Source organism: Ixodes scapularis, unplaced genomic scaffold (assembly GCF_016920785.2).
Source record: "Ixodes scapularis isolate PalLabHiFi unplaced genomic scaffold, ASM1692078v2 PGA_scaffold6__148_contigs__length_123643588, whole genome shotgun sequence".
NCBI lineage: Eukaryota > Metazoa > Arthropoda > Arachnida > Ixodida > Ixodidae > Ixodes > Ixodes scapularis.
The window spans coordinates 2,959,941-2,984,024 of record NW_024609881.1 but is presented as its reverse complement, the minus strand read 5'-3'; the positions used below and the strand labels follow the sequence as shown (position 1 = coordinate 2,984,024).

At 47.5% G+C, this 24,084-nt stretch overlaps 1 protein-coding gene and 1 pseudogene across 1 annotated transcript in view; both read left to right on the top strand.

The window, feature by feature from the left end:
• Window positions 1–2,341, top strand: part of LOC8036850 (fatty acid synthase) — a 161,213-nt gene extending 158,872 nt beyond the window's left edge. The window contains exon 25 of the mRNA XM_029993281.4: window positions 2,135–2,341. Coding sequence (XP_029849141.2) covers window positions 2,135–2,322 — 188 coding nt within the window. The 3' untranslated portion in view covers window positions 2,323–2,341. The remainder of the gene's footprint in view (window positions 1–2,134) is intronic.
• A 2,600-nt stretch (window positions 2,342–4,941) lies between these two features.
• LOC120836901 lies at window positions 4,942–7,323 on the top strand (annotated as a pseudogene).
• Window positions 7,324–24,084: the final 16,761 nt, after the last annotated feature.

Below are 24,084 nucleotides of genomic sequence, written 5' to 3'. Positions count from 1 at the left end.
CCTACCTACAAAAACAGTTATCATCATTGAATATCAAGGACCCTTTTAGGGTTTTCAATTCTTTGGAGCTTGTAGAGTACCTCGAAGCTGAGGGTCCAGAGATGAGGCACGCTTGTAGTATAGACGTGGAAGATCTTTTTTACTCCTTGCCGCACGACAGATTGCTGGAAGCAGTGAAAGGGTGCATCGAAGCCAATGGAGAACTGGCTTTTAGGAGTTCTAGTGGAGTATCCCTGGAAAGCTTTTTGGAGTTGTTATTATTCTATCTGCAGTCAATGGTAGTCGGGTGGCAGGAAGGGTGCTACCGGCAAAAGTCGGGTGTGTGTATCGGCTCTTGCGTAGCCCCCGTCTTAAGTGACATTTACCTCGGTGAAGTGGACTGTGGCATTGAAAGAGAGCTAGGCGGCACGAGTATTATCAAGATAATTCGCTATGTGGATGACTTTTTGGTGTTTTTCAGAAGATCTGGAACATTGGAAGCGTTGGTTGACACAGTGGTGGCGGTATTCGAGAAGTGTGGGGGAGGCCTTAGGTTTACCTTTGAGGTCCCAAAAGAAGGGGTACTCCAGTACCTGGACCTTTCTTTGCGCATAGGAGACTCGCGTGTCTGCTGGACCTATCGTCCACGATCCAAGAAAGGCATCCTCGACTGGAGGTCGGCCCACTCGAAGGTTGTGAAGAGGGGCATCGTTACATCTTGTCTGAGCTCAGCGCTCAAAAAATCTTGCCTCCACACTCTGGGGGAGAGCTTTAGGATACAGACAGAAAGACTGAGGAAAGCTGGCTATCCGACGACACTACTTTCAGACGTCGCAAGCAAACTGCTGAAGAAAGTAAAGGGGAGCCAGTCTACACAACGGGATGTGGAACGCAAGCGACCTGTAGTTATCCCATACTTACACAGGATCTCTCACAATTTAAAAAATGTTGGAAAAAGATATGGAATCCCAGTGGTTTTCTCCGCACCAGAAAAAATGAGCCAGATCTGCCCCAGAGTTCATGCGAAGGCAGAGGGAATCGCCAGAAACAAGTGTAGCAAGAAGCACGCCAGGCCGTTCGTCCCATGTGCCACGGGAGTAGTCTACAGTATCCCCCTCTCGTGCGGCTCCACCTACGTGGGACAAACGGGACGGTGCCTGAATGAAAGGCTCCGCGAGCACAGGTACTCCCTCGGAGCGACAGTGGGAGGACACCTATCGGTTCACTGTAAAGAGTGCCTGTGCGAGCCGTTTTTTAGTGCCACCACCATCTTGGGACGACACAGGGACAAAGTGACACGCGAGGTGCTGGAGGCCTTCCACATCCAGAGTAGAGGAAAAAAGTGTATCAGCGCAGCATCAGTGGCGTTGTCAGGCAAGGAGCTGGAATTCCTGAAGTTGACAATGAGGGTCCAGCACGTGCCGTAGTCAGCTACCATGGCTGAAAGGTGCGCGTGTGATTGCGTACAGTAATGTCTTTTTTCTCCTTTTTTTCTTAATTTTTTTCTTCTTCTTTTCCTGTATATTTTTATCTTTTTTCCTTCTCTTTGTCTTTCTCTTTTTCGTTGAGTAAAGAAGCCGTAGTTGCGAGTCAGCGCTCTGTCCTGTCTGGTGTGTCTCTTCCTATTTCTATCTTCGCGCTGTTTTATTCCATTAAGGTTTCTTGGTCAACGGCGTTGTGTGCGAACACATACTTGGGTATTCCTAGTGCAAGTAAGCTCGTGTAAAGTGAAACACATTTCAAGCGAATATCATTGCAGGGCCCCCTTAAGACCAACCGCATTACGACCTCTCGCGATGTCTTACGAGAGAACGCGATGCCACACTGGTGCAGTCAACGAGGGGATCCTGGAACTGCATTTCACTAGAGCGAGGGTTTTCCAGTATCTATGAGATGAAATGTAAGTACTATCTATGAGAAATGCTAGTACATAACATTCTGGAAAATTTATCGAGCCAAGAAAGATAGAATAATGCTTGAAAAGAAAGGGAATATATGGAGCTATCGGTCCACTTGCTCGTAAGCAGTTGCAAGTGTGTGGGCCAGCCGAGCGTTGCTCTAGGCGGCGTAATAAGGCTCCCGAAACGCATTCCGTCGGGCGACTCGCGGGGTAATCGTCGTGGCGGCGACCTGAGGTGGCGCTCCCTGGCTGCAGGTGTGAAGGATCTTTCGAGCCTAAACCCCTCCCTGACCCTGGGGGCGCTGGGCATGGACTCCCTGATGGGCGTCGAGGTGAAGCACACTATCCAGAGGGACTACGACCTCAACCTGTCCATGCAGGACACTCGGCAGCTCAGCATCGGTCGGCTCAAGGAGATCGGCGGAGGGGCCGCGGCCGAATAAAGTCCCTATATCTGGGAAAGTGGCTCATTCTCTTTCCTTCTCCTCTAAAAACCCTCCTTACCCCACCTCTAACTTCCGCTTTGCGACGGAGGTGCCCTCTGGAATTTCCCAAGCGTCTCGACGTCTCGGTCAGCTGAAGCGGTCGAGATGCCGATCGTGTGGACTTTTCTCGCCAGACAAGTGTGGCAATGACCTCTTTTAGTACCCGCATTCATATCGGGCCGTCCTGAAGCCGCTCTAGATCTGTTCGTCCAACCGTGGATCCCGAAAGTGCTTTAGATAATCGTCCCTACCGAGTTGCATAGGTCAGTGTCTCGTGAGTCTTCGGCTTCACAGGAATTGCAAGTCGTTTTTAATCATCATATAAAATCGCGATATTGCAATTTTATTCTTTGCGATTTCAAATGATTGACTACTTTTTAATACGTGTCCTTGGCGAGCTATTGGGAGGGTTCGGCCTGCGGGCGCTAAAAACAATTTGGCGGCCTAGACAGCAAGATGCTACTTTCTTTCTAATCGGGGAAGTGTTGATGTGGTTGACGCTAAGCAAGCACTTTTGAGCTGCCTGCAGTACTAGTAGTGATAAAAATCGCTACGTATTTCTGTGCTTGCTGTAAAAATTAGCGACACCGCGGGCCTTTCGCTACGAGGCTACGCGGTGCCGCTACCTTTCCGAGCGTATAATTTTCGTGATTTTATTTGATGAAACCGTTTTTAGAAATTAAAACTCCGTTTTTGTTTAGTTTTGTTACTCCGTAATTTTATCAGTGTATCATTTTTGTTATTTGTTCACACACAAAAAAAATCCAGGTTTAATTACGATTTATGCTGCTTTTAGACTCCTGGGCCAGCGCCCTGGTGCAGACTTGGAAACTAACGCTCGGTTTCAGCACCTAGTTCTCGAGTAAAGCAATTGCTGATTATTTCAGTAAAAGGAAATGAGGAAAAAATAATTAAAATTACACCCAGAGAACAATGCAAAATAAGCGATTGCGAGATCAAAATCTCCATGAAAATACACAAGCACAGATGGCGTTAAAAAGAACAAAATCAAAGTCACAATTTTATTTATTTTACAAAACTGCTAGCCAAGTGAAAGGCCACGGCAGGAGAATTCACTGCCAGTAGAACGGATGCCCAGTACATAAGATAAGAGATTACAGAATGACAAAAGATATATGACACGGAGACACACCATACACAATCAAAATGCTTTCTTAACACTTCACAAATGTGCGGGTTGCTTTACTGACAGGTGCAGTCACTTTTACATATCATAAAATACTTCTAAAGCCCTTACACGTTCTAATGCTGTAACTGGTACGGTACACATGTAGCAATAAATTGTACAAACCACATGGAATTGAACATCGAGCTATTTAATCAGATGGGTGTGCAGCTATCCAACATGAGATGTTTTTTTTAAGATAAGGATGCACGAGTGTGTTATATGCTGCAAGTTTGGCTCACCTTGTATGCTAAAGAATCCATCAGCTTGTGCATTATGTCTGACACAAAGTTGAAGTCCTGTAGATGCCAATGAAGTGTGCATTCTACAGGCAAAAGCTACCCCGATTCCCCAGTACCACATTGTAACCATGGGAAACACAAAAAAGATGAATCTTAAAGACGTTCTCGAGGATCCCTTTACTCCATGCAGTCCCCTTCATAGTGGACTTTTCGAGACACTTAAGTTGGTCTGCAACGAGAAAGCGCTTAAGTCCAAATTGTAAATTGTTCTCTTCACATTGTAACTGGTACTCCTGTCATTGCGCCAATATCAGTTTTATCTGCATTTAACTGTTTTGTAGCTCTTTGTTATTCATCAGTACACCAGAAAAACTGGCAGTCTGATGATACGGCCTGATGCCAAGCGTAAACAGTGTGCCTGAAAAAGAAAAAAAAAGATTATTATTTTGTCTTGTCAAGTGGCTAGCAGTGAGACAATAAGAGCAAATGTAAGTAACCGTGTTTAACTGTCTGCACTCTGCAAGGAAATAAACAGCAGTCGAAAATGAAAACTCCTCGGAAGGTTTCCAGCTGAACGTAGAAGTAAAAACCGAGGAGTGGAGAAAAAGAGACATACACTGCTGGACTATCAACCATTTACTGAAATTCTTCCTTTTCCTTTTCATCTACCTTCATGAATTAAACTATCTATTTATTTATTTATTTACTGGAATTTTTTTTTTTCATCTACTCTCATGAATTAAACGAATGAGATCCCTGGGGTAACTTCTTCTTCTGTATGACATTTGGTGGCTAGCGCGGCTAGCGTTCACATCTTCCTGACTTGGTTCCCCACTTGGGGCGCTCCCAGAAGATACAGTTTTTCTTTCGAAAATAGCGTTATGGAGGCGGCACTCACGCAGTCATCCCCGTGCGCCTCAATAGTCAATAGGATCTCATTCGTTTAATTCATGAGAGTAGATGAAAAAAAAGAAAAATTCCAGTAAATAAATAAATAAATAAATAGTTTAATTCATGAAGGTAGATGAAAAGGAAAAGGAAGAATTTCAGTAAATGGTTGATAGTCCAGCAGTGTATGTCTCTTTTTCTCCACTCCTCGGTTTTTACTTCTACGTTCAGCTGGAAACCTTCAGAATCATGTCATACCAACCAGCTCAGCTCCAGGCAGTCATGAATTATCTTTCTAGTTCTCTGAGCACATCTTCTCTTTATTTTCACCTCCTTGACCCGCAAGGTCTTTGTCATCTCATTGCAACCAACATCTGCCGGGCAAGGTTGCTCGCCCGCAGCATCAGAAAGAAGATACTTCTTGACGAGGTACGGCATTTCTTCGGCTTCATTGAGCCATCACAGGGGCATGCCCAACGAGTTTCGAAGATTCTGAAATCAGAGGCATGGCGCCAAGTACGCATTCTCACAGATTTTCTCAGGGTGAAATCTTTCAGCCCCAACGCTTTTTCAAACCACATGACAGTGACAAGACACACAACGGAGTACCTTTGGAAAATGCGTTTCCTCCCAACATGGAAACAACATCTAGCACGAAGAGTTACGACGGCACCAAAAAGCTCGCCGCTCCAGATCATCGGGGACGTATCTCTTTCGGCACCAGCCCGACGCGTGCTCGAACAAGGGCCTAAGTTCTGCCTCCCACCAAGGCAAGACGCCATCGACAAGGTCCTAATGGTAAGGGAAATCGCGTCCAAAGCACCTCAGGAAACATCATCGCAAATCATCAATGAGGGACTTGAATGCCTGGCCAGCTTACGCAACCAGGACACTACAAATATGACATTTGCCTCAACGGTGCAGGAACTACGCCGCAAAGACCTAAGGCTGTGCCTCTCCGACAAAGAGGGAGGTTTTGTAGTCCTGGATGCGGGGTCGTATGGAGAAAAAGCCCAACAAGCCATAACGAAGAACTTCAAAAAAGTAGATCCAAAACAAACTCTATCAGCAAAAAAAGCCATCCTCAAATTACTTGAAAAGGAGCAATGCAGAAGCCTCATCACCAAAATCAGAGGATCGCAACAAGGCGAATTGTGTGTCTTTTTCTCGGCAAAAACACACAAAAACAATGTCCCTTTTCGCGCCATAGTATCAGAGAGACACACGTGGCAAAGTAATGTGTCACAGGTCTTGGCGAAGATTCTAGCACAAGTTAAAGTAAACGACCCCTTCAGAATACCAAACTCGGACCGAGTGATTTCCTTTCTTCAGGAAAAAGGATGTGAAATAGTATCGGGGTTCTCCTTAGATATCACGGACATGTATTATTCGATTCCCCATGCCACTCTCCTGATGATCCTCCGAACAACCATCGAGGAGCAGGGCCTTCAATGATTCCAGAATGCAGCTGGTATGAGCCTCGATAGCTTCTTGGAGCTTCTCGAAATCTACCTCACAGCGACTGTGATATCACACCAGGAGCAACGCTATGTACAGAAAAGTGGAGTATGCATAGGATCCCGAGTAGCCCCATACTTGTGTGATTTGTACCTTGCAGCATGCGGTAAGAATATCCAAGAAAATCTAAAAGATCAACGCATCGAGGTCATTTTCCGGTATGTGGATGACTTTCTCATACTGTGTAATTCCGAAGCAGACGAGCCCAACAACGGGTGCTTAGATGCTGTTTTACGCACCTTTAAACACAGCTGTCCAGGACTATCTTTCACCCAGGAACTTCCGGTAAACCAGTCCATACGGTTTCTGGATCTCTCCTTGGAGTTCAGAAATACCCACGTGTGCTGGATGTATGAAGCCCGCTCATGTAAAGGATTCCTTCCAAGCAACTCCGAACACTCAAGAACAGTAAAACGAGGGTTGGCAACCAAAGCTCTCGCCTCGGCATTACAAAAATCTTGCCCCCATAGAGTCGGCCGTAGCTTTCAAAAACAGCTCAGTAGGCTTCAGGACTCTGGTTACGCAAGCACACCCCTCATACCGGTATGCGAGACCCTCTGCAAGAAAGTGCGGCAAAAACAGGAAACCAATGCACAACCAACGAAAAAGAAGCCCCCCAAACCTCTTGTGGTGATGCCATACATCCACGGGATAACGCATCGCCTAAAAAAGATCGCCGGCCGACAAGGCGTACAGGTCGTATGCTCAGCCCCCAACAAGGCTTACGCTATGTGCCGTAAGGTAAATTTTAAGAATGATCAAAATCCGAGGTCTACCTGTGGCATCGCGCACCGAACAACGTACGCCCCGTGCGAAAAAGGAGTTGTGTACCGTATTCCGCTGTCATGTGGCAAAAGCTACATTGGACAAACTGGGCGGTGTATTAACGACCGCACCAGGGAGCATGCAGCTCCCGTTGGCGCACTAATGTCAGGTGGCCATCTACCGGCGCATTGCCGAGTATGCCAATGTGCTCCTGATTTCGAAAACATCACCATCGTCGGAAAGCTCAGAAACCAGCTCGCAAGGGAAATCCTGGAATCTCTGACTATTGAGGCGCACGGGGATGACTGCGTGAGTGCCGCCTCCATAACGCTATTTTCGAAAGAAAAACTGTATCTTCTGGGAGCGCCCCAAGTGGGGAACCAAGTCAGGAAGATGTGAACGCTAGCCGCGCTAGCCACCAAATGTCATACAGAAGAAGAAGTTACCCCAGGGATCTCATTCGTTTAATTCATGAGAGTAGATGAAAAAAAAAATTCCAGTTAATAAATAAATAAATAAATAGTTTAATTCATGAAGGTAGATGAAAAGGAAAAGGAAGAATTTCAGTAAATGGTTGATAGTCCAGCAGTGTATGTCTCTTTTTTTCCACTCCTCGGTTTTTACTTCTACGTTCAGCTGGAAACCTTCAGAATCATGTCATACCAACCGGCTCAGCTCCAGGCAGTCATGAAAACTCCTCAGCTGTTGCTGCAGCAACCTGTCCAGGACAAGCCGGAAAAGCAAGGGCCCGTAGGGCACTGCTCAGACCTTGTTCAGGCAGCCATGGGATGGTACGCACTTCTAGAATGAATAAATGAACAGAGACGACAGTCGTTGTAGGTGTGCCTCGGTCGACTTGGAAACACTATCATTGTGCTAAACTCACCAGCAGCTGAAAAGGGGGGGGGGGGGGGGGGGTGCGAACCAGGCTGCTCTAGGGAAGCTGGGAAAGTCGGCTTCTGTACAGCACCGCTTAGAACTTCCTGGGGGGCCTCAGGAGGACACACTCACCTAGAATCGACGAATACGGCACTAGTGATAGGTGAGCTTCAGTTGACCTGGAAAAAGTATCGGACTGCCAAACTCACCAACAGCTACGGTCACTGCGGCAGAATGCCCCGAGGGAAAAGCTCCGCTTGAACCTTGCTGGGGGCCCTCCGGAGGACACACACTCCTAGAATGGACAGAGATGGCACTTGTGGTAAGGGTGCCCCGGTCGACCAAGAAACAGTATCGGACAGCCAAACTAAAGAGCAGCTGCGGTTGCTGCAGCAGTCTGTTCTGGAGATGTTTCAGTACTGAGGGCATTGCCTTGTGGTGGGGTGCCTCGGGGACTTTAGGGAGCCAACCACAACAAATAAATGAAACTGCATTTTGTAAAGGAGGCATCCAAAATTATCTGTTTTTGCATCGAATTTGTATTGTAAAACAGATAACGTGTCTTGATAAAAAAAAATTAAAAAAATGGTTTGTGAGATGTAAATACCCCCTACATTTCCAGTTCCCTTGCAGGGGTGGTTTACTCTTTAGGTTGAAGGTAACAAAAAAAGAAATATTTGGGAGAGCATTTTTCCTCAATTTTTTGCTCCCCTTTGTTTTGCATGATTAGTGTTTTGAATTGGTGGATAATGAAGCGGTCCTGTAATAGATTGAAGAGATCGAATTTTAGTCGAAAACGCATCATGTAATGACACCTCAAACGCCCGTTTCTCCAGATCCTAGGTTAGCGTGCCAAAGACCTGCACGTAAAGTTTGCGCTGACAAAGCTGCTGGCGCGAGTGTGGGGTTGATCTCAAATGTTTTATTTTCTTGCGTTTTGTTTCAATAAGACTGCGAGCGAAGGAGACCCTATTGACACTACGAGAGCGAACGCACTTTGAGCGGGCTAATACACACGCTCGTTCAGCAAGACCGTCATCAGAGAAAAGATACTCGTGCTTGCCGCACTGGCTGCACTCGCACTTATATTGAGGCGGAGTATAGATACTTCCACATGCTCGGGTCCGCAGTTGCGGCAGCGTTGCGAGCTATGTGTGCGAAGCAAGGTATGGTACAGGAGCACGTACAGTGTGCTCAACTGTTAAACATAACGCGGGAGCGGTGACCGAAACTGATACCAGAGCTGTCTAGCATTTAAATCAGTGATGCGGCAGAGAATAAGCCGGCTCTTCTTGGAAATGTCGCCACTCCCCGATACAATTATCGCACGACCTCCTCGTTCCTTTCTTTATCACCCACGCTTTAAATTTTTACTTGTTTGTTTTGTTGTTTTTTCCAGTCCGTTTATTCACATCAACGCATTTACCATGCCGGGCTACCATATCTCGGTGATCTTGCAGTTTCTCTAATAAAGGCCACCTTCTTTAAACAACAACAAAAAAAAAACTTTTTTTTTATCGCCGAGTCACGTATCGGTGATTGTTTCAGAGCTGGGAGTCAGTGTTGCGGAATGGGCACCCCCATTCCATTCCAATTCCATTCCGGGGAATTAGAGTTTTCGATAATTCCATTCCTTTCAACTCCTAGGAATGGGGACACTGGGCCCATTCCCACTCCTGGAATGGCTGAGTCGCTCCATTCCATTCCTCCAATTCCTCAACGTTAAAAGTGTCACTTGACAGCTGCATTACGTTGCAGGGTTGGGCAGAAATATTCAGAAATGTATTTAGGACTACAAATACTGGGACAGATGAAAATAGTTGCTGAGATACTGATACTCAAGTCTCAAATATATCCATAAAAATGTATCGTGACACGTATCGGAAATACATTTTAAAAAGAGGCAAAAAGTCTTTAGAAATACAAATACAAGAATACATTTTATGGAGGGCAGAAACATAAATACTGATAATACAATACATTTTTTTCAAATTTCTTTGAGACGCCAGCTGAGGTAAGGCTTTAAGTTTAAAATAAAAGTTTTTTTTTTTTATTTTTTTTTTTTTTTTTTTTGGGGGGGGGGGTCCCGAAATTACTTTGCCTTGAAGCTAGTGGTTCCGGACGAAGAGTCCTAAATGGGTTTAAAAAACGTTCCATCAAGGATTGACCGCGGTCCCTTCCCTGGCATCCTGTCTGACTGACCAGTGATGCGAAAAGACCAACCTCTAAAATAAATTCCATCAAAAAATCACCACTTCCCTGTCCAATAAGGGCGCCCCTGTCAGCACTGCATGACGTCACGGTGAGATGAACCAGTATTCTTGAATCTGTAGGTGTTGCCTTGAACAAGAAACTTTACCCACGCTGCTGTTTGAAAGGACAATACATACTTTCGTTGTAGCTGACCTCTTTGAAGACCATGCAGGCAGTTGCATTTGGAATTTTCGAGAAAAGTGGACCACCTGAAGCATCTTGAAGCGCATGTATTATCTTCTGTTACGGTTGAAAAATCGATACGGTGGCATCCCTGTTGTGACGGTCCTTCCTGCCGACTCTCCGCCTCCAACGCATGAATGGCAGTCTTCAAGTTTCGCCTAGCTTCTTTCAAACAGGGACCTCGTGGATTGCGACCTGGGATGGCCGGCACAGGTGCGAGCTCTTCGAGAAGCAGCGCGCTCGAGACGAGTCAAAAGTGTACGAAGTTTGAGTCCGCACAGCGAGGCCACATCTGGCCTCCTTCCTGGGTATCGGATCACCAGAGCAGCAGGTCACGTTCACGTCGGCTGATGGCGTATCAGCCGTGCAATATTACAGGCGCAGACGTATTCGGATATGTGTTGAACTTCACTGGTGAAAGGCGCCACCGCCGCCCCCCCCCCCCCCCCCCCCCTCCCTCCTCTGTTCGTTGCTTTGACGCTTGTTCTTTGTATTGCATTTTTTTCTTTTGCGCATAAGTCTGCTAGGGCCTTACGCGGGTTCGCAGTTTCGCGCTCATTTTATTTCTGAACAACCAACTCCCTGACTGGCTCGGTATAGCTGAACGTAAAAAAATAAATAAATAAATAAATAAAATATAAAGAACCTGGCCCATTCCATTCCGGGCAAAAGGCATCTAATTCCATTCCCATTCCATTCCCCCGAACTTTGCCGTCATTCCATTCCCATTCCATTCCGGGGTCGCGAAAATGCGGAGTGATTCCGGAATCATTCCAACTCCGGAGTGGCAACTCCGCAACACTGCTGGGAGTGTAACTCCAGAAAACAGCAGCTGCAAAAGCTTCCAGAGTGAGCTGGTAGATGGCGCAGGCAGTCTCTCCGGCCACCGCTCCCGCGTTATGTTTAACAGTTGAGTACACTGTACGCAACACTTGACGTGAGCGCGTACTCCGCGTGCACCCGTAATTGGGAGCGGCGCCAATAGGGAGTTTTCGTAGACCGCGCTACCCCCTCCGCTAAGCGTTCCGCAACAAAGAAGTCGCTACTGCGCCTGCGCGCCGATAGCCTTGACTGTGGAGTTCCCGCTATCGTAGCGGATTGCGGAGGGCCTTGCGGGACGGCGAAAACGATCTACGAAAACTCCCTAATGCCACAAGCACGAGCGGGAGCGGGCCGCTTAGAACGACCAAAGACCCCTACGCACGGTTGCGTTTGAGAGCGTTTCACTGCGTTGCGACTGCGAGGACGCAGGACATTCATACTTCTTTTGCCGCATGCCAAACGATTCCTTGAATCGGATTCCACGCTTCATACGAAGCGCAGATGTGCCGGTCAATCACATTCGTTTCTCGACGCAACGTAGTTAAACGCTCTCAAACGCAACTGTGCGTAGGGGCCTTTACTTCCACGGCACGGGCATCCGTGCATGCCAAGTTGGCAATCTTGTGCTCGCTATTACATCGCTCGCGTTTACGATGGAATGGAGTGGATAACTCGCTCTAAACAGCTGTCTTCTTGCATGCCACTCACCTCGCATAACTTTGCGGCTCCCGTCGGATTGAGATCTTTTCGACCGATTCGGTAAAGCAAGATCTTCCACCGAGGTTCATTTTCCGTTCCAGAGAGAACACTCTAAAGCTTTCCGGCCGACTTTTCTACAGGCCAACGCTACAGGCGCAGCAGCCCGGCAGCTACGACGTAGCAACATCTTGGGAAATTCATGGCCGCCGGAAGTCCAAAACCGAAAGCCAGATGTCACATGACGGTCGGCCAATAGTGTGCGAGGCGGCTAGTTCAAAGAATGGCGCCACTTTTCCCAGTATAGAGGGGCTATACAGCCGAAGACTGCGGCGCCCCAGGTGGCAGGTAGCCCCCCCCCCCCCCCCCCCCCCCCTCTCTCTCTCGCGGCACACAGCGGCGTTTAAGGCGATGAGACCACCCGCTCGGTCAAACCTAAGAGACCTTCGATTAGAAGGGCACTCCGGCAATTTTAACGCGGAATGTGCTCCAGGCTGAGATCCCAGAGGAAAGTGCGACGGCCCGTCACGGAAACCGTTGCGCTACGAGTTCTGTACAAAATAACTTATTGTCAAAAAGGCGCGGTAATTAGTTGCGAAGAAAACCGAACTTTGATCGCACCCCAACGGGAACGGCCAGAGGGGTCATGGTAGAGTGCCGGTGACAGAGGGGCAGTGGAGAGCACAAACGCCGGCGTTCGGCGTGCGAACGCGTTCGAACGGGAAGCAGAGACGAAGGCGGCTAGCTCCGAGTCTACCCACTAATCGTTCGTACCAGAGCTCGGTGCTCCGACATCCCAGCGCGCTGTCCTCTCTTCTCCCACACCTTTGGTCTATATAACTAAAATAATTAAATAAAAAAAAAACTTAAAAGTTTTCTGCTACCCCCAAAGATTCCCGCGGAAACACGTCCTGCGTACGCAGACTTTATCCCTCGGATAGAGATAAATTAAAATTTTTTTTTAACCACCCAGACTACCTATGTTTTTTCACCTATACTCTTTTGCGCACTCTATTGGAGATCTCTTAATTAGGAACGTCAACAGAAGGCGGGCTTGCGGGCCGAGCGGGCAGTCTAGAAAAACGTGCCTAATGCAGGTTTGTTCCGTGTTGCTGCGAGCTTCGAGAGCACTCATTTGGCACCATCAAGCTTTTTGTAATCATGAAGTGAATGTAAGGGCGCAAATGAGGTGATTTAGATTGAACATGACATAAACCCAAATACTGCAGATAAAAGACGCCACGGTGTCGTTTTTTGCCTGCAATCTCGGGCTTGGGGTTTATGTCATGTTTTTTGTAAACAGTGGGGAAAAATTATGCGACACTCTTGGAAAAAAGGGCCTCTATAGTGTGCCCTAAAGGAAGGAACGCTCTTGCAACCCATGTTCCTTTAGAAAGAGAGATTTCCTCTTGAATGCAGGGTAGCAAAGTTCCTCCGTCGCCTGCATCTCATTATAGCGGCCCGAATCGAGCAAATCAAGCTCAGTACTTCCCGTGCCACCCGGGCAACTCGAAAGCCATTTACAACAAATGACATTTGAGCGGACGGCCAATCAGCGCGCGACAGATTGCGAGCTGGTTCGCCGATCACATAAATGTCATTCGTTGTAAATCGCATTCGAGTTGCCCGTGTGGCACGGGTCTACGTCTATTGAACGGGGCGAGAGGAGCAGCAAATAAAAGCCTAAAACGAGCTTTCTGCAAACTGTATTTATTTCCGAAGCCAGCTTTTCCCCGAAGGTAAAGGAACTTGGGTTTCGAAGGCAGTTACTCAGTGTCGTCAGCAGTGCGATGTTAAACCGAGACAACCGATACCCAGTTACTTCACGCACTTTACGTCTTCCCTTTGCAATTCCTCGAACCACAATTCCTTCGTCTACCGCAAATAAATCAGGGAGGAGTGGTAATTCATTTGCGAAACCAGAAGCCGCTCTCAAAAGAGCAAATTCGAAGCAGCGGTTGCACGGTAACCAAAAATTATCGCGAAGCGTGAAAGAAGGTTAAATCACCTGCCACCAAACGGCAGGGTCAAGCAGAGTAATTGCAAGTAGCTAGGCTAGGTGGCGCTAGGTACTGCCTAATTTATACTCTACAAAAATATTTTTATTTGCTCACGTCACCGTTGCTCTGCGGGACCTTAGGGCCTCTTTATCATACACACTTGTAGATGCATTACCACTAGCATCAGCTGAACGTATACATTGAACGCATGCCCATACACGGCACATGCAAACAACAATACAATTGCTCACTAACCCGATTACTACTTACGAGCTCTTCGTTTCCGCTTTTCGTACTTGTCGTATTGAAAGTACAGATTTTCTCGGTGACCACCTAAGACATAAATAATATTTTCCGCTTGTTGATTATTTTTCAGTACTGTCATGCCTCTGAAGGTATTTTGAACGGCTTAGGGGATCAACCTCTCAGTAAAAAGTAAAGGCTGATACTCTAATTATATGAAATCAATAAAACAAGCTGCTCCACTGGGGTTCCAAGCCATGTGTTTGCTTCCCTGCGCAGCACGTCGTAGCCAGTTTGTATATTATAGTATTTGTTTCTATTTAAGCTGTTCGCGTGCGGTTGCGATTGTCGTCTATGTGAATATCCGCTCTGTAACGCGGATATTCACTCAGATGGCAGCGATGCTTTACGGGCAGGGAAATCGATTTTCGATCTACTTGAATGCAGTTAAAGCCGCGACTTGCGGCAGGTGTTAAGTGTGCGGAGCTACGCCATGGTGAGCTTGAAAACGTCTAGCACTCATCCCAGTGCGCCACTGGGAGGGCAGTTTCTCCACGAATGGCAGTATGGTTAAACAGCAAAATAAAGGATAGGTTTTTTTTTTCGATTTTACTTACCATTCTTCATTAATGTTATAAGTTCAAACTGTAAATATACGTAATTTCCGTCATATTTCTATACTTTCTATTCCTTTCCCCCAAAGCGTAAGCTCTTTCGGGGTGGAGACAACTGGACATCGCAGACGACAGTCAAATTGGCCACTGTACGATAGGAGCTACGGTTCAGACTAGCATTACAATGTGACTATCCGCAGGTCGATCGATTGCACCGTAATTCCTCAAGCGGTCTTTAACACTTTAGTGTAAAGCGAAGTGTCAACCTCCGACACCCCGCCCCCTCCAATCACGGCCCGACCGGCGGCATCATGGCCCGACCTAGGGAGCCTTCATGTGCGCTTTGCTAGGGTGATGCCACCCTTTGTAATACCACTCGCCGACAAACCAGCAGCCATTTTGTTTCTCGGCGATAATCCGTGGGGCTTATAACCCTCCCGGAAACAAGCACCTTATCTCAGAAGTTCGGAGCAGCGTTGTGGAACCCACGGAGGGAGGATTAGCATTTTCCCCCTCGGATGGGATTACCGATGGACACAAAGGCCACTTTCCGGCGCACGGGGAAACAATGAGAGAAACAAAATGGCGGTGGAAGAGGGTGTGGGAAAGGGAAACAGGCAGTTGGCATCACTCTATGCGAAGCGCACATGAAGGCACTCTAGCCCGACCGTTTTCGTCATCTCATTTTGTTGTTGCACCACTGATACGCCAACACACGATCACATCGGTGATAATTCCAGCCTTCTGTTCACAGCGATCACATCGGTGATAATTCCAGCCTTCTGTTCACAACGATCAACATTGCCATCGTGATGTCGCTGCTATGTTGCTGACACGAACAAATACCGAACCAATTTGATTGCGTGTTAGCACTCGGAATCAAAAAAACAGAAACTAATTCAGCACAGAAGTCACCCAGACACTCAGCAGCAAAACCTGCCTGTCTTGGACGCAGTTTCCGCGATTTCCCTAACGTCATCAGCGTCGACACAACGTTCCACGTGCTCCGCGCGGTCCACGTGGTTCCGCGTGGGTTCTGCAATCCGGAGACGGCCGTCTTAGCCCAGTGTACGTAGCGATGCTGGCCGTGCTCCGGAACTTCGATGTTTCTAGCGGCTGCGTTTGCTCGTTTAATAAAATTAGTAGTAAAAACGCCAATGCAACCGAAATGTTCTGCACGTTTGAACTGGGAGACGGAATTACAGGCGGCCTTTGCTGCCGCTGAAGCTCACTCAACTCAACATTTGTTAAACAACGTACTCGAAAAACGAAACCGAAAGATGATGTGGCAGGAGGGCGAAACCTTTCGCCTGTCTGCCTGGAGAAGGAGAAAAACGTCTCGTTCCTCGCTTCTTCTCGTGTCCACTTGGGGGCGCGTCACTAAAAAGGAGGAAAACGCGCCGTTTTTACTTTTTTCCTTCAGTTTTTCTTAAAGTGTATCCTCTATGGTCATGAGCATTTATGAAGTAGTAAGGGGCTGCGCTTTCTTGCAATCTAACTCAAGTGCCTGAACCAGCGTTTAGTGATGAATCGAGGAAGGTCTAGCCCGGAGTAATAATTCTTCGCGTCTTTATGGCGATTTCGCTGCCCTTAATTTGCGAAGCGATCGAGAGACTTCGATGGTGCTCTGCGCATTTTTCTGCCGAAAAGATTATTTTAAGGAATTCTGTCCGAAGCTTGACTTCTATGCCATACACCCGCAGTTATGCGCTGAAATACCGGCGACTGTGGCGTTTTTATAAAGACGCTAGAAAATAACCCCGCCTTTAAGTGGTTTACGCTTAAACTTTACGTTTACATTTACGCTCAGGCTTTAGCAATCAGGTCCGCTGAACACGGAAAAACAATGACACGAAGGAATGGACTAGGCAAACACACAGCTGACTAACAACTGACTTTTACTCAATCCTCTTCCCAGCCTAGGCCTTTTCTTCTTCGTCCTACGGCATATTAAACACGTTTAAAACAACCTTTTGACCTACCACTCAACGGGGCCTACGATTCAACCCGTTGAGTGGTAGGCCAAAATGTTGTTTTAAACTTGTTTAATGTGCCATAGGATGAAGAAGAAACGGCCTAGGTTAGAAAAAAAAAATTAAAAGTCAATTGTTTGTCAGCGGTGTGTTCGCCCAGTCCTTTCCTTCGTGTTCTTATTTTTATGTGTTCAGCTGAACCGATTGCCAAGCGTACACCTATCAACTAGCTCAACTAAAACCCGTACCTGACACTTTAGTTGCAAAAAAATACATACGAAGGAATGAATTTCGCAAATGTCAATGAAAGAGCCAACAGCTATCGTACACAAAGTGAATAATGATTCAAACAGTAAAGAGTGTTTCTGGCGATCATTTTGCCGTAGTTAACGAATACCGCGCTAGCGTGCGAGGCTTACTGGCTCTTTTGCCCCGCAGAGGACGCGTCGGTGTCGGAGGTTCCCCGGCTGACGCTGATCGAGAAGCTGGTGCCGGACCAAGTGGCGGTGGAGATGAACGGGTACACCGGCAGACCGGTGTTCCTGGTGCATCCCATCGAGGGCCACGTGGGGGCCCTCTACGAGCTGGCTCAGCAACTGCCCGTGCGGGCCGTCGGCCTGCAGCGCACGCGCGACGTCGCCGCACGCAGCATAGAGGAGCTGGCCGCCATCTACCTTCGGGTGAGCTCACACGGCCCGCCCTCCCGCCGGCCGACAGGCGCGAGGCGTCGCGCGAGGCCTCGATCGAAAGAATGCAGGGGCACTGCACACAATCTTAGTCGTGGTCACGCTCCTACAGTGCGATCCACTTAGAGCGATACCACTTATAACGATGTACCGGTTATAACAATCGGTTCTAGTCTGGAAACGCTCAGTTGTAGTCCAGATACAACTATGATCGGTTATAACGATTGAATTTTCAATAAGACTCTGATGGCGCGGGCGGGCTGGTTTAAATTTATTATTTTCTTGAAACAGCTGAGAATATAGGTGGAGAACTAGAAGAACCAAAAGTGGAAGGGACAGGAACAAAAAGACAGAAGGAATCGTCTCGAAAGATGACACCTTCTGTATTTCTGTTCCTCACCCTTCCACTTTTGGTTCTTCTAGTTCTCCAGTCAGTCTCAGGTTGTTAAAAAAAAAATGGTGAATTTTCGGGTTTTCTCATTGTCGTTATAAGTAGATTGAGCTGTAATACATCGCGCAAAAGTCATTCTGCAGATACTGCCCGAGGCTTGTTCCTGTGAGACTGAACGTGCAGACATGTTCGAAGGTCGCATACGTACAGACGCGCTTCGAAGGTGCGCGAGGGCAGATAATTCCGTCTTCTGTACTATTTATGGCCGCTCAGAATGGTTCCTTGAAATTCATAACCTATAGCTGTGAAACAAGCCTTAGTTGTTTGTTCTCCACGGAATGGCTGTCGCAGAAAGGACAAAAGAAAAGCAAGGAGCATTAGTCCCCCCGACAGAGTTCCGTCATTGATTGGTTTCTGATATTTTCACGAATGACGAGGTGGCGAAACAAAGAATAATCGAGGAAACTGAAACGTGTAATGGGGCAAACTTGTGCCCAAAAGAAAAAAAGGAAATAGAAGAAAATAACAGAGTCGCAGGCGTCGAGGTCGGCGTAGTAGCAGGATCGAACGCTGGGGCGAGCCTGACCGCAGATCGCCACGCAAGCCCCTAATGTACACACGTTGGCTTCTCGAACCATTGACCTAAATTTCGACGACGAGAACATTCGTACCTCGAACATCAACAGAGTTCTCGAATGTACCAGAACATTAAACTGAAGGAATAAATAAAAGACGCGTCGCTTCCGGGAATCGAGCCCTGGCTGTTCGCGCGGAAGAGAAGTACGATAACCGTTAAGCCACGGCCGCGCTGCCTACTTTGTTTTTTTTTTTTTTTTTATTTATTTCCTTTTTTTTGTATTTTGACAACAACACTTGGTCAAAGAGCGCATAAAAGACCGTCAACCTAGCTTCGGCTGACGCGGTCGGTTAAAATTCTCTCAAGGTTACCAGATTATCTAACAGTGGTAACCACTCACACCCGGGACAGTGTATCTTATAAGCGTCTCTCAGAGTGCACACATTTTGAACAAAATAACTGCGAACTGGCTGTGCATCAATATCAGCATGCCTTACAGCCATTCGACTTCGCCATATTGCGTGCAGGCCAAGGAGCATCACTATATCATATGGAAGTCCCTCCTCACAGTCTACAGACAAAAAACGGATTCCATGGGTTGTTAACGGTAGGTCTTTCTTTAACGTCCACTGTAGAACGTCCCAAAAAAAGATGGCATCCCAGCATTCCAGGAAGACATGCTCTATGGACTCCGGCTTTTTGCACAAAATACACTGTGTCGACCAAGCAACGAACAAGCCTTTCTTTTCCATCCACGTTTTTACCGGCAGCGTCCCTGTATTTAGTTTGAAGAAAAATGTCTTTACAGGTGCTGGGACGAACATCTTAACACGAGAAAGAACATTTTGTCCTGGGCCTTCCTGATACAGGGATCGGTATATTGGCACCGCAAACAGCATTTCTCTTAAATGCTTTGACAAGCACTTTCTTGAAACTGTCGAGAGATATTCAAATGAAAATCGTGTACCCAAAAACTTTACCGAACTTACAACTTCTTTCATATAGCCGGTGACAGTGTAACACCCGTCATCAACTGAAGAAACCACAAACTCGGGCAGCTCATAAGGGAATACCACTTGAAAAAAAGTCCGTAAGAAATAATCTGTTGTGTCTCTTAGAAATAAAAGACGGTTTACGATTTGCCGCAGAAATATATGGCACAAACTAACACCTCAAGAACGAACAGTGCGGAACAGACAGCTTCTGCTGGTTCGCTCCCATCCTGAGTTCCACACAAACACTGCAAATATGCGGTGCATTTTTTGTACATGCAACCGGGAACAATGAAGTACCTGCATGACGTACCAAATTTTTGCCAAAAGAAATAAATTGCAGACGGTTGCTCTGGCGAACACTGAAAATTCTCGTCCACCCCACTTGGTTGTTTTTTCTCTAAGCTTTGATGTTTCCTCGTCCCAGTATTCGTTACTATTACGATAAGATTCCAAAGGCACACCTAGGTACCGAACTGGCGAGGTTGACCACTTTATGGTCTCAAACAAGACCGGCGCTGATGCCCACTCTCCGTGCCATAACCCAGAGCACTTCTCCCAGTTCACCGAGCTGTTGGTGGCCGCACAAAATTCCTTGGTTATGGCTATTACATTACTCACACTGTCTGCGTTTTCACAGAATACAGCCACATCATCAGCATACGTCAGAAGACGTACTTCGCTGGAGTGCAACCTGAAACCTCGCACATTTTCACTCTGGATAATCTTCAAACAAAAGGGCTCCAGAAACATACAAAACAAAAGCGGCGACAAGGGACATCCCTGCCGAACAGACGACAATACTGGTATTCTTTCAGTCACACTTTTGTTCACTATCAGCTGTGTCAAGCAGTTTTGATACGCCATCCGTATTCCAGCTAAGAGGACGTCACCGACGTTTACATGTTGCAAGATACAAAAAAGAATCTCATGGGATACACGGTCGAACGCTTTTTCAAAGTCAATTTGAAGCATTGCCACTTTGCGGAACATCAAATCGCAGCACTGTAAAATACTACGAGCAACATGAATGTTCGTAACGATACTCCTGCCACGAATACCGCAGGTCTGATGCGATCCAACGATCGAAGTTATAATTCCTTGCATACGCCTGCCCAAGACCTTCATGAGTATCTTGTAGTCGACATTCGCTAGCGTGATTGGTCGGTACCCTGAGACTGACTGAAGCTTAACCCGGTCGCCACTTTTCGGGATAAGAACCGTATACGTGCGCAAAAAGGATGGTGGCAAAAGTTGTTTAGTATAGGCCTCTTTGAACACATAATATAAGAAAGAGGCGGCTTGGTCGCTAAACAATTTATAAAAATCTGCAATTATACCGTCCGGGCCTGGCGATTTTTCATTTTTTAATTCGTCAATCACTTTATTTATCTCGTTCATGGTGATCGGCTCTTCTAGTTCTTTCCTTGTCTCTTCTTCTAACCGGGGCATTGTTGGAAGGAATCTTTGTTTAAAGATGTCTATGTTCGTACTCTTTTTGCTGAGAAGGTTTCTGTAATAGTCTACGAACGCTTCTTCCACGCATGTCCTAATGCGTGTAAGTACGCCGTGATAGACAATTTCCTCCATTTCATTCCCCTTCGCATACTTCATTTCATCACGCAATGCTCTTTTTGTAGGCATCTCCCCAACCAATAGCCTTTCAGCGCGGGCTCTCACTGTAGCCCCTCGGTATCTCTCCTTATCTATTGCCTCCAGTCTACTTGTTATATCTGCTATATCATCTCGAAATAATCCGGGCGTCTGGCATTCAAGGTTAAGTAACTTTCCAAGATTAGAACGAAGTTTTTGTTCGTTCTCTTTTTCAATGTGCTTTAGATTTCCTGCTCTCTCAATTGCGCTCATTTTGATATCTTGTTTAAAAAGTTCCCACTTTTCTCCCCAGCTAATGTTCTCTTTATCTTTATACTTGCTGAAAGAGTTCTTTACCGTCTCACTAAAAATCTCGTCTTGTAACAGCTTCGCGTTTAACTTCCAGAATTCCCAGCTAAATTTCTTTGAATAATTTCTTCTCCCTCCTAACTCTACCGAAACTATACAGTGATCGCTGAACGCGACATGATCGACGTTATAGTTCTCGCAGCAAGTTACGAGCTCCAGGGACACGTACACTCTATCCAGTCGCGCATGGCTGGTTCCCTGAAAATGCGTAAACGGAAGACAACCCGGGCTCGACGCACACTGCGCCACGTCTGCAAGTTCACAATCATCAAGCATCTCCCTACGTAGGTCAGCACTCTGATCGTGATACCGCACTGTGCTTACCCTGTCTTCACTGGCACAGACACAATTAAAATCCCCGAGAAGAATTACGTGCCTATCGCACTTCAGATAGTTGCAAAAGGATTCAAAAAGGAACACCTTTCCCGAACTGAATTTGGGGCGTACACACACAGGGCACGCCAGTTAATGCCGGAAAAAGAAAAATCGCACGTTACTAATCTGCCTGATTCACACGCAACAACACTTTTTTCCGTTATCCTAATTGACTTTTTTAGAAAAATACAGCAACCACCTGAAATCCCAACCGCATGACTAACACATGCTTCGTAGCGGCTCGCGAAAGGTCGCAACATACCCTCGGCCCGGTCGTCGCCCCCTACCTTAGTTTCTTGCACTGCCACGATGTCCAGCTCTTTCTCAGTTAGGAGGTGGTATAACTGGCACTGCTTACGCCTGGCCCCAAGGCCCCGCACATTTAGAGTGGCGACGTTGAGTGGTCTCACGAGGGCGTCCAGAGCTTAGGTTGGGTTCGGCACCGAGAGCACGATGGCACAGCAGGTCCTTTCATTCGGCCAAAAGATCCTCGCGAGGCAAGGAAGACGACCTTGGCTTTGACTTTGGCCCTCTTTTCATACTCTTTGGTGCGTTCCGCTTTTTTTCGATGCGCCTCCACGTCGGCTCTCCATCGGATGCCTCAGTCGATTCTTCGTGCCTCCGCTTGCTTGTCGTCGTGTCCAGTATCATATCATTGCCTTCATCTCCTACGTTGAAGACTGGTGGCACTGCAGGTACCTCTGCTGCTCTCTTTGGGTCTTGCAGAGACGGGCTACCTTCCTGCTCTTGGGTCATCCCAACTTCTTCTTGAAGGGGGGTTGCTCGTGCTGCATCCCCGTCACTGGCTCCGGAAAAGCACGGATCTCCCTTCCCCGCCTTCGTCGTCGACGACGCCGCCTCCTCCGCCTCCGCTTCGTCCATCACCATGTCGTTGACATCGTTTCCGCCGTTCTTTGCTGCGGCACCGGCGTAGGTCTTGGCGCAGTCTTTATCTACATGGCCGAAGCCACGACACTCAGTGCACCGAGGAGTCTTGCAGTCACGCCGGACGTGCCCCTTGCATCGACAACGAAGGCATATGGGCGCACGCCCGGGCACAACAACCAGGACCATACCTCCGAAGAAACGCAGCTGGTGTGGGAGGCTGTCTTCCGACAAGTCCTGACGAAGCGTCATCACGACAGTTAGGGTCGTCGATTCAGCGTTCAGGAGACCGTTAATTTTCCACATATCCCGGACCGCTTCCTTGAAGACACCATAGGGCTCGAAGGCCCGACGAATGGCATCGAGAGGGGCGTCAAACGCCACCCAGAGTATCTTGACTCTAATTTCACGCCGGTTGGGGTCTATCACCAGACAACACTTGCCTTTGACTTCAATTGTCCCGGCACTCAGCAGTTTTTCCTTTGCTTCTGGGGAACGCAGCTTGAGCAGCCAGACGTGGTTCATCTGGTACACGCCCAGCCCGGCCACGTCCGGCAGCAAACCCGCCTGCTCCAGCGGACGCACAAAATCTTCCGCTCGGTAAGGCCTCCCTGAAGTATCACAGTGCAGCACAAGGCTGCACTTCATCGATACGCCTGTTGATAGCGGCGGTAAAACCACCGCGTAATCCCGAGGAACCGCCGCCTGAACAGATTTACCACGGCCGTCGCTGGCCGTTATCGCCGCTCCTGAAGAGCGCTCCATCACGCGTCCGAACAGCACGGCTGCCAGAAGCGGAATCCATGCCTACTTGGCCAGCTGCGCGCGCGGCATTGCTCCCCCCTTTAAAGAGTGCATCGCCCCGATGCAACACGAAGCAAAACAAAGGAAATAAAAAGAACGGAAAACTAAGGAGTCGTTTGGCACACATAAGGTCTACAGTCCTGCCGAGCGTAGTTGGACGCACGACGTGGGCGACTTCAGGTCGTGGTGGGCGGCGTGATGGTGTTCTTGTTCCGTCGGTCATCACCTCGTAGTTCAGCTTCCCAAGGCGACAAGTACCTTGTATGGTTCAAAGTACCGTTTCAGCAGTTTCTCACTAAGGCCGCGGCGACGGATGGGCGTCCACGCCCACATCCTGTCTCCGGGCTGGAAGTGGGCGTCCCTATGACGTAGGTTGTAGCGGCCCGCGTCGACGCGTTGCTGGTCTTGAATCAGGAGTCGGGCGAGCTAGCCATACAAAAATGGTCTATGGTCCTCTATAGAAAATTCTATGGCAGGCTATCACCCCCTATGGTCTTTATTGTCGGCCATAGAAATCCATAAATGCAGCTACAGCGAGCTATAGAAAAATCTATAATCCTGTGTCTAAAGACAGGGAACCAATAAACTTTCTTTACCCGCTATAGAAAATTCTATGGCCGCGAGTCTAGAGACTGGGGATTGATAAATTGTCTTTACCTGCCTATAGAAAGTTCAATGGCCCTTAGTCTCAAGACAGTGAAGCAATAAATCGTCTTTACCCGCCTATAGAAAATTTTATGGCCTCGAGTCTAAAGACTGAAAACCAATAAATTTGCTTTACCCGTT